This window comes from Platichthys flesus, chromosome 2, assembly GCF_949316205.1.
Source record: "Platichthys flesus chromosome 2, fPlaFle2.1, whole genome shotgun sequence".
In the NCBI taxonomy this organism is placed as follows: Eukaryota; Metazoa; Chordata; class Actinopteri; order Pleuronectiformes; family Pleuronectidae; genus Platichthys; species Platichthys flesus.
In genome coordinates this window covers 5,448,728-5,464,526 of record NC_084946.1, presented here as the reverse complement: position 1 = coordinate 5,464,526, position 15,799 = coordinate 5,448,728, and the positions used below count along the sequence as shown (strand labels likewise).

General features: G+C 42.8%; 2 protein-coding genes across 3 annotated transcripts; one reads left to right on the top strand and one right to left on the bottom strand.

Annotated features, from left to right (window-relative positions):
• The first annotated feature begins 3,152 nt into the window (after positions 1 to 3,152).
• ghrh (growth hormone releasing hormone) lies at positions 3,153 to 5,333 on the top strand. The gene is made up of 6 exons (XM_062412078.1): positions 3,153 to 3,271; positions 3,484 to 3,592; positions 4,280 to 4,384; positions 4,800 to 4,904; positions 5,007 to 5,132; positions 5,232 to 5,333. The coding sequence occupies exons 2-6, from the start codon at positions 3,513 to 3,515 to the stop codon at positions 5,242 to 5,244; spliced, it is 429 nt and encodes a 142-aa protein (XP_062268062.1). The 5' UTR covers positions 3,153 to 3,271; positions 3,484 to 3,512; the 3' UTR covers positions 5,245 to 5,333.
• A 586-nt stretch (positions 5,334 to 5,919) lies between these two features.
• rpn2 (ribophorin II) lies at positions 5,920 to 15,215 on the bottom strand. Of its 2 annotated transcripts, XM_062394874.1 has the most exons (18): positions 15,117 to 15,215; positions 14,625 to 14,815; positions 14,384 to 14,479; positions 13,641 to 13,816; positions 13,446 to 13,521; positions 13,167 to 13,301; positions 12,906 to 13,082; positions 12,693 to 12,811; positions 12,276 to 12,381; positions 11,638 to 11,729; positions 11,427 to 11,541; positions 11,023 to 11,217; positions 10,815 to 10,901; positions 10,610 to 10,705; positions 10,193 to 10,268; positions 8,101 to 8,230; positions 7,000 to 7,094; positions 5,920 to 6,581 (listed from the first exon to the last, which is right to left on the bottom strand). In XM_062394874.1, the coding sequence occupies exons 1-17, from the start codon at positions 15,127 to 15,129 to the stop codon at positions 7,043 to 7,045; spliced, it is 1,932 nt and encodes a 643-aa protein (XP_062250858.1). In that variant the 5' UTR covers positions 15,130 to 15,215; the 3' UTR covers positions 5,920 to 6,581; positions 7,000 to 7,042. The 2 variants fall into 2 exon arrangements, with proteins under 2 accessions (XP_062250858.1, XP_062250867.1); XM_062394883.1 differs by lacking the exon at positions 7,000 to 7,094.
• Positions 15,216 to 15,799: the final 584 nt, after the last annotated feature.

The window sequence follows — 15,799 nt, the reverse complement described above, 5'->3', positions numbered from 1 at the left end:
TTTCAGGTTTCTGTATGTTTATTGTAAGATCATTGTTTTGTAGTGTTTGTGTACGTGTACTGCTGTTTTCTGTGTGTTGTGCGCCTATGTCCCTGAGACATGGCGTCAGGATGGTGCCACAGCTCAGCTCCACAGTGAAGCAGGTGCGCTTCGGGAAGTTCGTGAGTGGGTTCCGCGCGTTGGGTCTGGGTTGCAAAGATCTGAAGTCTTCTGGACGCTGTGACCCCAGACCGAAGAGATGCCCCCACCGCGGGCAATTGACGGTCCCCACGTCACACCCAAGCACGTCTCGGAGTGTGACGGGCAGAGATTTAAAAAAAAGACATGTGCCACTGTATCGTAATTTTTTTATTTTTTTCTTTCAACGATCACTGAGCAAGAACAGACTCGAGTTCTCAACGCGGGCTGGCCCGACGTCGCGATGCTCAGGGTCATGGGGACCCCGATCGGAGAGCCGGCCCTCAACGCGGGTATCAGAAGGGCCCTTCGTCAAACCGGGGCGCAACTTAGAGTGTGGCCGTGCAGATATAAAAAAAAAACGAGTGCCACGGTATCGTAATTCTTTTTTCTTTTTTCTTTCAACGATCACTGAGCAAGTCCCGACGTCGCGAGTCTCAGGGTCACGTAGACCCCCGATCGGAGAGATGGCCCTCAACGCTGGCAACCTGGCGAGCCCCGCGGCGCGAGGTCTTCAGGTCGCAGAGACAAAGACCCTGATCTAGAAGCGACATGCTTTATATTACACCGTTGCTAATCTTTGCGTGTGGCGTGCAGCGAAAAAAAAACGAGTCAGTGTATTGTCTTCTTCTTCTTCTTCTTCTTCTTCTTCTTCTTCTTCTTCTTCTTCTTCTTCTTCTTCTTCTTCTTCTTCTTCGTCTTCGCATTACAGCACAAGAACAGGCTCGAGCACACAACGCGAGCAGCCGGCAAGCTCAGAGGCTCCAGTCCTCGGGTCGCGGAAAGATGCCCCAACATGGGGCATCGTCCGAGTGTAAATTGTGTACATTTTACTGATATATCATTATAGCTTGCCTAGAGGGGAGCAAATGTAGAAAATGTCTCACGCTCTCCCCTATGTCAAACTTCACACTTCAAGGCCAAATTATAGTCAGGTTGCACGCATGCACGCAAGACACGCAACACGTCCCTTTCGTGCCCTCTGCGGGCTTGCGTGCGTCCGACAAAACGACGCGAGCCTCACGCAGCCCGCAAGGCTTGTGATTGGTCTGCTTACTACATCCCGTCCGGAGTCTAGTTTCTGGTTTCATGCCCCACAATACGCGGAAATCACGGAAGATTTAGAAGAACGAATATGGACCAAATAAATGCGCAATTGGCAGAAGAGATCCGAAAGTATGACCACTTGTATAATCCGCCAGATATAGGCTATGAGGAGCCGGAGTTGCGGTGTAAATAAAGATTCGACGAAGAAGAAGACGTCTCTTCTTTGTGTGTTTTGTTTTCGAAAAAAAACGTTACTCCGCCTAGTGTTCTGGCGGTGAATTGCTTTGCAACATGCGCAACACGTGAGTGAAGCATAAACCAAAACGAGTCCATCGATGCAGCTGCGTGGCCTTCCACGGTTGCAGTCGCAGGACTATTATTAGGCCTTAAAGCCTGAAACATGCTTCTGCGACTGCGTCTGCATCTTTTCACGCCGCTGTGGCGCAAGACTCATTGTCATTCATGCTTCCCCAACCGTTGCGCGTCTTACAAAGCAATTCCGCGCCAGAACACTTGGCGGAGTAATGCTTTTTGTCGAAGATGACCTGAGAGACACCTTCTTTGTGGCAATCGTTGTTGACTGTTTATTTACCTTCTACCAATCGTGTTCTCCATTACACACACACGGTGAACCATGGCAGAGAGTGTATGAACAACAATTGATTGAGATGGAGCTGCTGGACATTGAAGAGCAACTTCTTATAATTAGTCATCTGCCTGTATTATGGGGCATGAAACCGGAAATGCAGCTCCAGAAGGGATGTAGAGCAGACCAATCACAGCCTTGCGGGCTGAGTGAGCTTGCGGAGCTTTGCCGTAAATTTTAGAAAAGGGGGTCGACACCCGTCAGCACGTAAGGAGGGATACATAAGCTCGTAAGGGACCCGGAAGGGCTCTTGCGCTTACGGGCCCGTGAAAACGCAGAAGTATGTTTCAGGCTTAAGTCATCACTGTAATCAGAGTTCCGGATGCCGCAAGTTTGCCAGTGACCTTTTATCAGACCACACCTTCAGCCCTAAAATACTGAATAAGAGCGGGACAAGTGTTTATTCAAATTGATTTAATCGAGATATCCTGTGTCCACTCTACTGCAAACCCTGTCACGTGTGTTAAACAACAAACAAAGAAAAACACTTTCATTATCTGAAGAAACTTTAAAAACCTTTAAAACAGTTTAACCTGTATCTCTGCATCAAATAACAGTTAATGACACATAATGTTCATTCATTGAAACTAAATGTGTCAGGGAGGAGTTCATTGAAATGTATTCAGGTTTTAAAGCAGCAATAGATAATTATTGTTTGCATTTTTATTATGTTCAATAACAGACATTTGAAATGTGCTGCTGTTTTTCTGTTCATGTGTTTTTCTCACCATCTCTCTGAAATAAAAGTATATTGATGTTTTTCCCCTATATTTTAGGGAAATATTAGCATAACAAATATATGGTATAAATATATAATGATAATACTAAATAAATAATGACATAACATCAACATTGCAATGAATTTCAGACTTTAAATTTCTCTTCATATCGCGTTCCGTTTGTTGTTTCATTTAATTTATTTACTTTTTGCTTCAAATATTTTTGTAGTGTACTAGACTATTTTCAAACGTATCGTTATAATCATACACATTTTGAATTGATATACTTATATTATAAACCTTGTACAAAGCAATTGAATTTTTGTCTTAGATTGTGATCACACCAAAAAGCTAAACATTTATTTGAGAAGGTAAAAGTTGGACAAATGGAGAGAGTGAGAGACCATGTAGATAGCTCGGCTGGAGGAGAGAGAGAGAGAGAGAGAGAGAGAGAGAGAGAGAGAGAGAGAGAGAGAGAGAGAGAGAGAGTATGATGTGTGATGTGGGAGTGACTTGGAGCTACAGGTTCAGTATAAACTCTCCATGGCTGCAGGAGTAACACAGAGTACTATTCCAGGGACCCTGTTGTCCAGTGTTTCCTGGCAGTAACTGATGATGAGAGAGGAGGGCAGCGAGTGAAGAGGAACTTCAGGGACCCTTGGAATTCACGTGAAGAATCAAGGTAACTTTGTGTACCATGTGCATGTGTGCATCAATTTAAAATCAGTCATTTGATCATTCAGTGTTGATTATTGTCCATCACAGCATGTTTCTCCTCTTGCTGCATCGCCAGTGGCTTCAGCAGAGCGATGAGGAGCCTGGTTGAGGGAAACTGGGCTTTCAGCATATTTTGTATTTTCCTTATGTGATTCCTACGCCTGTCATTTCTTCTAGCTGTCCACTCGTGTCCAGGACGAGCTGTGATGATGGAGAAAGCTGCCCTGCTGCTGTTCTGTTGCCTGGTCATGTCTTTATCAGGCTCCCCGCTCTACCCATCCATTAGGTTGGTCCTCGCTGATCCACTGAAACTACTCCCCTCTCCCTCTGGCATTACTGCTTTTTATGGGGGGTCTTTAAAGTTATTCAAATTGCTTATGACAGGTCCCCTCAGCCGTTCACATTCATAAACACCAGACATATTCTGTTAGTATTCTTCCACTAGGTTTCAATAATAGTGTTCAATCCACTCTGTAGATTATGTGTATGATTAACCGTGGCTGAGCTTTACAGAGCAGCTGACTGATTTACATCAAACGGAAAAGTGGACGTTATCATCACCTCCAGCACCAAAAGATGAGCTGATGTTACATGACACAGAAAATCACAGTGACGTGAACTCAGGGCTCAAACACATTAATAACCATGAGGAAAAACATTTGTGATGTTTTAAACCATTCCCTGTTTGCTTCCCCTGTCAGCGCTGTGCCCTCTGCACTTGTTATGCTAACAGGGGTCAAGCTGTGTGGATTGGTCACATTAGTGTTACATGTACCGCCCCACTGTCCTGAGTCGAAGCAGCAGAATGGGTTGCTCACGAGCATGTTGGTCTTGGAGGGTTTTTTCTCTCGTCTTAAATCTGTCATCATCGTCGAACTCTCACGGTTTTGGCAGCAAAAACTAAACTGAATACATTTGTTTCAAGATGTTTGAATACATTGTGCTATGTTTGGTTAATGGGGATGTTTCTCAGGTTCGGTCAGAGGGACATGTCCTTCCTGATGACGTCGTCTATCAGTGATCCAGCAGAGAAGCTGCAGGACCACATGAGTCATCCCAGGGAGCCAGCAGAGTTACGGTCAGTATGTTCATATGGACTCAGAAGGCTGAAGTAAAAGATGTGAGATTGTGTCATCTACCAGTGTTATGCAGGTACACTTGGTTTTTAAAGTGTACCACTAAGATTTCTGTCTTTGCCCCAATACAGCACAGGACAATACAAAAAAAGAGTGGTGCACATATCTACGTTGAATGTTAAATTCGTATTAAAATGAATTCAACAGTAGAATGTGTCTCAGATACTGAGGATCATTTACAGATTTGAACAGAATATACAGCAGTGTTTATTCACTCAAAAGTATAGTACAAATTTAAAACCCAAATATCTCAATGGCAAGTGAAGGACTATGCTTTTTTTCTAAACATTATTTCCTGAAAACTGTTCAAGAATACTGTGTATTAACTGAATTCATTCATTCACTTTCTGATTTCAGCTCCGGACGTCACGCTGATGCCATCTTTACAAACAGTTACAGGAAAGTTCTGGGACAGATCTCTGCCAGGAAGTTCCTACAGACGGTCATGGGCAAGCGGCTGGGGTAGGTAGAGCCACGGGAGGAGTGACGTCAGGGCTGAGTGTTTCCAGATTGCCAACAGAAACCCTGTGAAACATGAACCGTTGGTGCTTTGTCGTTTTGCAGCCATAGAAGTGAGAGCTACATGAAGCGTCAGTCAGATATCTACGAGGGGACCTATAAAGAAGATCTAACATCCATCCACAGTGACCAGAGATACAGGGGAGTGCATGGGAACGCGGTGGGGTCCAGGTAAGTCAGTCCCATCAAACCTAATGCACCACATGCAACCAGAATCTGATTATAGCAACATGTCAGTCCTTCACTAACCTGAGCGTCTCCTCCTGACAGAATGCTGAGCTGAGATCAGGGGACCAGACTGCAAGAGCTCAACATCATGATGACCATCACTGCTTAGTTTCTTATTCCTCCAACCTTTTTCTTTTAAAAGTGAAAACAATATTGTCTTCTCTTTTTGTTTTTAAATCATTGCCATTAAAAGCTGTGAAGAAAACCTGCAACCTGTTGAGTTTTTGTAGCACTTGCTCAACCGGGACCACGAGTACAACGTGCTCAACGTGAACAACCAGTGGAGGTAGCACCCGAAATGGCTGCATTCCTTTCAGGTTGTGCTCCCTCACTTGTTTGGTTGAATGGGATGTTTAAATGGAATGAAACCATCAGTGTTATTTATTACACCTGATCTGTGACTTTTCTGCTGCGGTGATTCAAAATGTCTCATGTGGAGTTACATCAAAACCCTGTGGCCTTTAAGAATGAGATTCTTTTTGTTACCATTTACCATCTCAGCGACAGAACACAGAGGGGAAGATGTCGTGAAACTAGTGTTTTTTACTGGTATCTTCACCTCATGTCTTAAATACATACTTCATTTGGTTCTGTGATTACATTGCAACAGATTACCCTGTGTCTCTCCCTCAACCTTCACTGTTTCAATCCATTCAGTAAACATAATAAATACGTAATCAATCTTATTCAAATATTCTCCAGGTCCCTGTTTTTCAATAAACACAGAGACTTTGATTCACCTCAATTTCTTTATTTCCTCCTCATCATCATTACAAAAACATCCCATCCTCGAATGGCCCATTTTTTATTAACATTTTTTTTCAGGGGGACATCAACTCAGTATCAAATGGGACACTACAGCTCCTCCGACACGTCGGATTCAGCAAACAGGCAAACACAGTGGCAAAGTTAGTAACGATCCAAGTATCAGTGCTGTTGCCAGAGTTTAAATCAGCAAAAACACATTGACTGAACTGCAGTAAGGTGAAATGGGCACTGAGCGACAAAAAAAGAGGAATGTACAAAAAAAACAAAACACAGATGAACCCAAATTCAATGAAGACAACCCACAAATAAAAATCCTAGCTCATGTAGAAAACTCTGGTATGTTGGACAATAAGAAAACAAATCTCACAGGAAGATGAAGTGCAATGATCAGTAGCTTTACAGTCCTCAGTGGGAGAATCTGTCGGTGAGCGTGTGTCCTCAGAGACGCCGTCGTGTCTCAAATTCTTCTGTTTGGCAACACAGACAAACTGCATGTTTTAACTTGTGATTGGACTGCTGTGCCGCATCTTAAGTCTGATTTTGTTGAACAACTCCTTGGAAATCAAATATTATCTTCGTCAGTGTCTTCTTTTTTATTTTACTTGCAGTTATTTTTTCTCAATTCTGTGGAAGAGAGGGAAAAATGAACATTAGTTAACACCGACATGGGATGAATTAATCATTATTTAACACCTGGCCGTTGACAAGTCCCGTCAAAGAGTTGACCATGCAGCATTTTGATGTTTGGCCTTTCACAACAAACAGAATGTAGTTTGACAAAAACACAGAACTTCTCACCAAGTTTCACACGATGCAAACTTTGGTTTACAAACACATACATGTCACTCAAATGTGATGGCACAACATGAGTGTTAGAGCACAATGTCATGATCATGGTGGGATGAACAAAGAGGCAAACCGGGGGGGGGGCAAGTACATGTGAACACTCGTGGGGTTAGAATGAGTGAACAGCACGCAGCCATGCACGCTGCCAGCCACTATGGGAATACACTGTGGATGCAGGCTCTGCGGGGGCCCTTACTTCAGCCTGGAAGCACGATCGACTCTGTTACAAACGAGGGGCTTTATCGGAGGCTCCTATACTTTGCCAACCTACTACTCTGCTCTGCAGCGATCCTGAAAGAGGAGTACAGAGACAGCAAGGTGTGGACAGAGGGGTTAAAAAGAGACAGAGGCGAGCACGAGAGAAGAAAAAGTAAGAAATCCTGACTAATGAAAAAATGGCATTTGTGAAACCGGTAATCGCCATGTTGTACTTGCTTAAAATGGGCGAATGCCCGGTTCACACTGCACAGGGAAGCGCCCGAAGCACTGCGCAGCGTAAACTCTTGCACACGATTTTCTCTGCGCCGGACAGCCTGCGATTTGGCTTTCACCGATGGTTGTTTTCTGCTCTGTTCAATGTAGGAGTCCAGGGGTAAATGTCTTCATAGCCTCCACCAAAGTTTGGGATGAATATTTGATCATAAATAATATGACTTATATCGTTTTAAAAACGATTTTCTGATGTTTTCTGGCCTGATCCATTTGCCACGAGTGGAAAAAAATAGAACAGACGCCGAAACAATCGCTGCAGAGCACGAGCCGCCCTCGGGGCTACATGTCGTTCGCTGCCCCTGTGAACAGCCCAATTGATTAACAAGGGCGCGGAAAGGAGGAAGACAGCATGTTGTGGCACTGCGCGGCGCTTCCGCGTCAGGTGTGAACCCGGCGTAAGCGGGCTGTCGTAAGAGTAAGCAATTAAAGTGAATAATTACAAAGTGACGTCTTGAGTCAGTGACACAAGCTACAAATGGCTCACTCTGGCACCTGGAGGGCTCTTACATATTGATGGTCAAAGAAATTGCACACTCAGATCATCACTCTTAGATCTTGATGCTACGCTTCTCTACTGGTCTAAGTAGATGCAAGATCTCTTCTTGGCAGAGAGCCTGGCACTGAGACCGGCCTCTTGGGACCAACTGACGAGCTGCAGATACAGAACAGGCACTTCGGAGCCAAGAGCTACCAAGAGGCCTGAAAACACCAGACCCCTCGTCGTCTGAAAAGGGGCCAGGCTTTCTCTCTGGGATAAAGGACCCTCTAGGGTACTATCTGTGCCAGGTTCCATCAGGAGACGTACCTCTTCACTGCCTTCTGTGCCAGCATGCGGTTCCCTGCGAGGAAAGTAACGCCACCAATAATCGCCAGGTACTTCAGGGTCTGGAACATGTTCAGGTGGGTCCAGTAGACGTACATCAGGCCCAGTAAGGCTGAAATGAAACCGCAGAGTGAACATTAGCATCCTGACTAAACAGTTGCTGGGTAATGCAATATACAATACACCATCATATTTACAATTTAGTTTAACGTAACCTATGTCAGTCACTTAAAGAACCGAGCAATGGATAAACCAATAAATAAAATGGTGATATTTTCACCGATTACATTTTTATATTGTGTTTTCAGATAAAAATGCAGATGCTTCAAACCACAGGCTAAGAGAAGGGTTTGAAAAGTCTGACACTTCAATCAATTCCAGGTCAATGAGTCAGACTTTGAGTTCAGCATTGTTTTGTTGCAACTGATATTTTTGTGCAATTAGTAAAAACTAGCAGCATTAAAATCATGCTTAATTATCTTTTAATCGTTATTTTTTTTTTGCGATTAATCTATCAATCTACAGGCAACTCAATGGATTACTTGTATCTGGAAGAATACGTAACGATTCTTGGGGCAAAATCTGGACCTGTAGTGGGTGTGTTGAACAGCAGATTTGTGATTTGTTCATTTACAATTAACACTTCTTGAATCTAAAAGAATGTAGCATGTTGTTTAGGTCACGTCTGACTTAGAAACATTTTGATGCAAATTCCAGCAGCTGGGCAGTAACGTGATTAAAAGTGTCTTAAATGTCTCCATGGGATGAGTGGCTGCTGATTTGGTAAAGGGGCCTCATCAGCTTCAACTACTGTGACAAACTTCCTGTGGTTTTTAGAACAGCAGCGTGCACCTGTGCATCACAGTTTGACAAACTCTGTTCTAAAACGCTGTTGAAATATGAAACAACAGCAAGTTCTTTGTCAACAAAGTAACATTTTCATTGCTATTCGTCAGTTTTTCTGACTGTCAGCAGGATTACACAGACAACGCTGAGCAGAAACTTTTCCTTGAGACTTGGCAGAGCGATGAGACAAGGGCAAGAAAGAACTCATTAAACGCTGGCGTGTCAGATGCAGGAAATACTTTTCTGTTTTCTTTGACATTGCAAGGTAAGGCCTTTTTGGAACATTTTAGTGAATTCTTTCAGTAATAATTCATGGATCTTGATGACAAACATCAGGTATGTTGAGGGGACTGATATCGATGTCTGGGTGAAATTTAGTGCCGCTTGATTGAATTTGTTGTTGGGACGAATACGCTCTACTGAGTTACATTCTCGTTCAACCCTATTCTTATACTTATTATGATCAATATAAAAGAAACGTGTCAAACTGTATAATTAGTGAACATTCTGAGATTGTGAACAGAGGAAATGCCCTGATGGTGAGTTACTAAAGATGTTTTTCCACATATAACAGATATTTGCAACAGCAGAAAAACTAACAAAAATTCATCATAGTTGTGCCACTCCCTTGACAACACTTTAAGTATGTTATTCATAACCAACATAATTTGTTCCTTTAAGATCAAACAATCATCAAAATTTCAGCAGGAGAGAGAATCTAGACACATTAAACAAACTCTTTTACAAGGCTCAGTGTGTGTGAGTGTGGTTGAGAGAGAATTATGCAATACCAATAATAATAATAACCTAAATCTGTTTGTATATCATTACGTTTTAACATTACCATGATAATCATTTTATCATCATTTGGGTCACTACAAGCATACTGTTATAGTTTCTTCAGAAGAACGTTTCTATTTTTTTTTTCATCATTTGAGATTTGACTGACACTGTACGTTAACTTACTGCTGCTGTCTATCTCAATGAACTTACTATGAAAACAGTAGACCCACATTTACACAAGTTTAAATTTGCTGGCTTTCTCAACACACGATGAGCATCGGAAGGGAAACCCACTGTACAACACAACATTTTCCATCCAGAGTTTATATGTGGAATTTCATCACCCAGTCTTCACTGCAGTTCACTTCTCATCTTGAAGAGCAGCAGATGAAGAGGCTGTAAGGTAATGGTGTCTGTGATCAACATTTTGAAAGAGGAGACTAACCTGCGTGTCCTACATGGAACAGAATGGTGCTGGGAGTGAAGCTGAAGTTGGAGATGTTGGCTCCGAGCTTAAACCACTGAAGAGGGGGGAATAAAAGACATTGTGATTTCCATCTCTCTTCAAGAGCTGCAAACAAAAGGGCTGTAAAATTGTTTACAGCCTGACGCACAATGCACCGAACCACGGTGACAATAACTATTACTCAGCACTGCAAATGCCAGGGAAAAAATACCTCCTAGCTTTTGTGATTTCCAATTAAAATAAGCATTATATTAAAGCAGTTCTGAAGCCTCATTCACTGAGGACGAAGGCCTCCTACTGAAGAGCCTTTCTGGGGGGAAAACTAGACCACTGTGTTTACAACAACATCACTGAATGCTCTGTTAATTAATAATGGCACAAAGTGTGAAACCTTACCAGGATGAGCAGAAGCAGTAAAGGAGACAGGACGAGTGCGGTGAAGGCGTTTGAGACCACGGTGGGAGGCTTCTTCTCTGGCTCTCTGAATAAGTGCTGCAGAGACGAGGAGATTGTAAACAGCTGGAAAACTACCCAGAGCACCTAATCGTATCTTCTGTTGTCGTACACCAAAGCAAATCGAATACAGTTTAAATAACATTACCTGGATCTCTGGTTTGGGCACATAAAGGGTCTTGGACTGAATAGCGGCTGGGGCTTCTTCATCCACAAACTTCAGAACAACATCAGCCTTTCAAAAAGATTACAACTCAGGTTTAGAGCGCAGTATTGATAACACATTGTCTGGTTATTTGTTACACCAGTAAATTATCCTCATTGTTTACCACCATTCAGTTGGAAAAGACACTCACCACATTCCACAAGATGGGATTCTCCAAGGTTGCGTCCCCAACCATGAGATGGAGGGAATAGATTCCAGAGATAGAGTCAAACTCAGATTTCCGCTCCGCTGTGTCCAACTCAAACTTGTACAGGTTTTTGCTGTCGGGTTCAGCCACAAAAATGACCTCCTGGCCAGTTTTCTGATTGTGCAGTCGAACAAAAGTCTGGGACAGAGAAAATGTAAAGATCTTAAACCTAAAGGCAGAGAGATCCATTTTCCCAAATAGTCACAGTGACTATACTTGTTCTGATGATTGCTTTAACTAACTGCATGTATAATATAATGGTTGCATGGTCACAAAAGTGATAATGAAAGGAGATGGAGTGAGGGTCATTGAAGAGACTTGACGCGTGTCCCACTGTTATTACATACCTGGTGAGGGGTGAGCTCCACTCCAGTATTGACGTCAACCAGCTGGAAGGTCATGGCAAAGTTCTGGTGGCCGTCGGCGGTGAATGAGCTCTTGGCTTTTGAGGGATAGTCCACTCTGGGTCATTTAGAAAAATGAGAGCAGTAAGTCTTACATGGTCATGCCATTAAGGATTAGCCAAAACACATTCATTTCTCAAACTTGTTTTCTGACCTGACGGTCTTTGTGCCGATGCTCTGGTCCTTGTCCACCACAGAGAGGTCCATGCTAGTAATGGCCACCTCAGTGGACACCTTTACTTTCAGCTGCAGGTTAACAGAGTCAGAACATGAGTCTCATCTACTGTAATCATGGGATGTGAGCACATTCTCATTTGCATTCCTTTGCTTCATATTCCTCATTACAATCAGGCAAAATAGAAGGAGGTGACAAAATTGTAATATTGAGATTTTCCTGTGCTCTGATATTTTACTCTTTATGTTTACTTTGTGATTAAAAAATAAAGCTCCAGTGATTTAGGTTTGTAGTTCCAAAAAGTTGAGGTGCTTGCAAGAATCATTAAAACAGGCTCTGGTTCTCTGTATGAGTGAAGTTACATAAAACATTTGAATTTATTTAAATAAATATTTACTATAATTACTATATAGAGCTTTAGAAAGTTCCTTCAGAGTCATTGAATCAACCTATACAACTGCTTTTAGTATCACCTGCAAACACACCTGCAGTGTGGCGTGGTCCTATACTTTTACTTCAAGTGAAAATTACTACAACCTGCACATCATTGGAAACTATTTTTAATTATGCACTGTTAAAGAAATGCCTTAATAACAAGTAAAAAACTAAAAAATTACCTCAACGTGATTGGCCACCAGTCGGGTATCCCCAGTTACTGCAATGGTAAACTGGTAGTATCCACTGGCAGGCTGGGTGGACATGAAGTTCAATTCAAAGACACCACTAGAAGAAAGGAATTATACAGTTAATGTTGTAGCAAAACCAGACAGTACTGATGAATAAAAACTGCTTTACAGAACACCTCATTATTAATTGATGGATAAATTAATTAATAAAAGAAATGAAGTAGGTACAGTTGTAAAGGAATTGGGTGAGCTTAGTTAAAACACCATCCATTCCTAACTGATCATCAAATACATTTGTTGAAGATACGTTCACACTCTGACTCAGAATCTTCCACTTGTTGGGATCAAGACGTTGGAAGCCTGCGAGAGTATTGTAAACCTGACACTAGTGTCTCAAACATAACATACTCATTAAGGGTGAAGGGTGCTTGGCTGAGTATAACGCTCTTGGAGGCCACAGCGTACGCAGAGTCCACCAGCACATTGGCTGTAGTCAGAGGTTGAGACATGACATCAGTAACCAGGAGCTGTGAAGGCAACACAGAGAGAGAGTCTCACTACAGGATGATCACAAACCACACGAAGGGGGACGGCAGCTTGGTTAAGACTGGACGTTCATACCTGCAGGGTTGGCTGGCTGTGGGACACTGTGGCTGGGCCCTGAGCACTGACGATGACCGGCACATGGAAGCGGTTGCTGGACAGAGCAGCAGCGGCACTCGCCACGCTGAAAGCCTCGGCCAGAGAGTCCCAGGATTTCTTGCTGAAGATGGAATTCACCAGCTGAATGACCTGTTCCTGTGGGGGAGAACAAATCTTCCATTAAACATTTGAAGAGAGATGACAAAACCGGACATAACTCCTGGCGGGCATAAATTGTACCTCCTTGAGAGGGGGCTCCATGTCTACATGATCTGACAGGGAGTAAGCAGCAGTCACAAACATGGCAGTAGCCTCAAGTCCCTCCTCAAACTGGAGGTAGATTCCACCGAGGTCATCCAAACGAGCGGTCAGATCCTGAAAGGAAAAAAGCACAAATGTATTAAAACATGATTATACCTGAAAACCAAAAACACTTATTATAATTGAAAGTGCATTGTGTCTTGCTCTGAGTCAAAGAACAGCGAAACAGCACCCCCTGCTGGAGGTTAAAAAGCTCACCTCAATTTCCTCCAGTATTCCCCCGAGTTCGGCCTGCTGGGAGAGGCGAGCGGCTGTTTGCAGAGCTAAGGTGATGCTGCCCAAAGAGAACGTTATTGTGAATTCAAATGTTCAAATAATTTAGCTTGTGAGCACTACAGGGCTCTTCCAAAAGGTTGTAACTGCTCTCAACAATCCAGCACAAATAACACTTACGCCATAACATTGTCCTCCTTGTTGATGCGACCTGCCAGGGCACCTACCACCTCCTGAGAGGCCACGGGAAGTCCCAAAGAGCTGAGTGCACTCACAGCACGATGAATCTGAGTCATGGTGGAGTCTTCACTAACTGCTGCCAGGAGGATTTCACGGGTTTCATTGGACACAGGGATCTACAGGGTCAAGAAAAATAAATTAAATTTAAATTATACTGGTGTTTGCACTAAAGCTCAGCATCAGCCACTATATTTTGATCATAAAATGCAGATCTAATACTTGAACAAATCTGGATATTTTAGAAGATCTTCAAACAACTTAATAAAGTGCATATTAGGCTCCACCAAGAACCAAAAGTCCCTTTAAAATCAATCAAGCTGCCCCAAATTTTACAAACTGATTTATATCAGTTCCCTGAATAAACTTAACATTTTCATTGAGATACTTGAAATATCCTCATAGGAAATCAGTGAAAATGTAAAAATCTATCGCAATGTTTAAAAAAGAGAAAACTATTTCAGGATCTTCCTCAAATTTACCTGGTCATGTCCCACCCCTCCACATCATTTATTGGAAATCTGATAATTTCCAATAAATGCTGATGGAGCTGTAATGTTCTTGGCAGAGGCAATAGTTATATTAATGTATTTTCCGATCTTGTCCAGTCCAGTCCTAACACACACTTATTTTCTGTAAATAATGTTTGTGTTGATAAACCTGTAGAACAGTTTTGTATTTCATACCTCACATCCTGAAATGGCCTGACTGGTCTCAGCAGCAAAGAAGATCGAGTCAACGCTCATGGGATCAAGCTGGGATTTCAGGAACTGACAAACATGCTGGAGACAAAAACACATTTCGAAAGATAAAGAACATTTGAGTTGGACGTGGAATTTGATGTGTGTGCAGATCATTTGAATTATGAATGAATATTTAATTCAAGTCATTCCGCGATCGAGTTAATAACCTGTGGTGATCACTTACATCATGATCAGGAACAGCCGCTCCGAGCTTGGTCAGCCCGACCACAGAGTGGTAGGCGGACTCCAGGTCGGTGAACTGCGGGCTCAGGAGGTTCTGCAGCCGGGCCACGTCGGCCAGGGAGAGGTGGTGCGCTGGTGTGAGCGCCTGAACTCCGGCGAGAGCCAGACACAAGAGGAACCCCTCGAATACCCCTGCAGACACGGGGAAAAGAACCAGTGTTATCCATGGAAACGTGTGCTCGGTTAGCTCGCTCCGAGAAAAGGAAACAAAACATTTAGTCTCGTATTCAGTCAATGAGATCAAGCTCCGTCGAGTCGATGCAGGTTTAGCTAGGAAGCGAGCAAGCTAACGTGAGGAGGAAGCAGCTCAGTACGACGCCATTTCTTCTCTATTGGTTCAACGCACGTTCAATAACTGCACATGAGACACCATTGAAACTCAAAACACACATAAACCACATTATTTCCGTAATTGATGAATGAATTCACTTACTAAGCCGGTCCATGTCTTCCAGTCTAATGCAGCGTCACCAAAACCGAGGAGTACTTCCGGTGTCTCAGAAGGAGCTGTCAGCAGGGGTCAAACATCCGGTTACACCTTTTACGTTTCAAAATAGAAGCACGGCGCTACAATGCTGTTATATCTTACAGCCATAGGTTACATTTGACCTTTTATTGACGAATAGAATATTCAGAAGTACATGTTGGGGACCAACACAGCGGTAACAACAGAGATAGCGCATGTGTGTCTATCAGAAAGATTTAAAAGAAGACTAGGTGTTTTTCTGATGGAATTCTTCAGGTATATTGTTCCACAGCTTGGAAAGTATTATTATTATTGCTATTATTAATAATAATAATAATAATCTCAGATTATTAATCTGTGATTGGAAGACAATAGATTTTATCATTTAAATAACTGACAGTAGCTTCTGTCTGACTTAAGTTCCTGGAAATCGCCACCAACCACCACTGCTTAAATTACAAATAGTTCAGTGGTTCCAGTTTCAACACTTTATTTAGCTCCATGTAGATGTGCACCATTTCTAAACTCAGATTTTTTTTTTAGCACTTCTGACCTGGAGAAAGTTAGCTATGCCCTGATATCCTCAGGCCTTGATTACTACAACTCGATCAACGTCCCAGTGATTTGGGGACAGTACCTTCCCCATCGCT

Coding starts and splice junctions, on each gene's coding strand:
- rpn2 (XM_062394874.1), bottom strand. Junction 11,218..11,426: donor TGGAGCTCACCCCTCACCAG/GTATGTAATAAC, acceptor TCTCTGTCCCAG/ACTTTTGTTCGACTGCACAA. Junction 8,231..10,192: donor GTTCCATGTAGGACACGCAG/GTTAGTCTCCTC, acceptor GTTTCATTTCAG/CCTTACTGGGCCTGATGTAC.
- ghrh (XM_062412078.1), top strand. CDS start 3,513: ATGATGGAGAAAGCTGCCCTGCTGCTGTTCTGTTGCCTGGTCATGTCT. Junction 3,593..4,279: donor CCGCTCTACCCATCCATTAG/GTTGGTCCTCGC, acceptor GATGTTTCTCAG/GTTCGGTCAGAGGGACATGT. Junction 4,905..5,006: donor GTCATGGGCAAGCGGCTGGG/GTAGGTAGAGCC, acceptor GTCGTTTTGCAG/CCATAGAAGTGAGAGCTACA.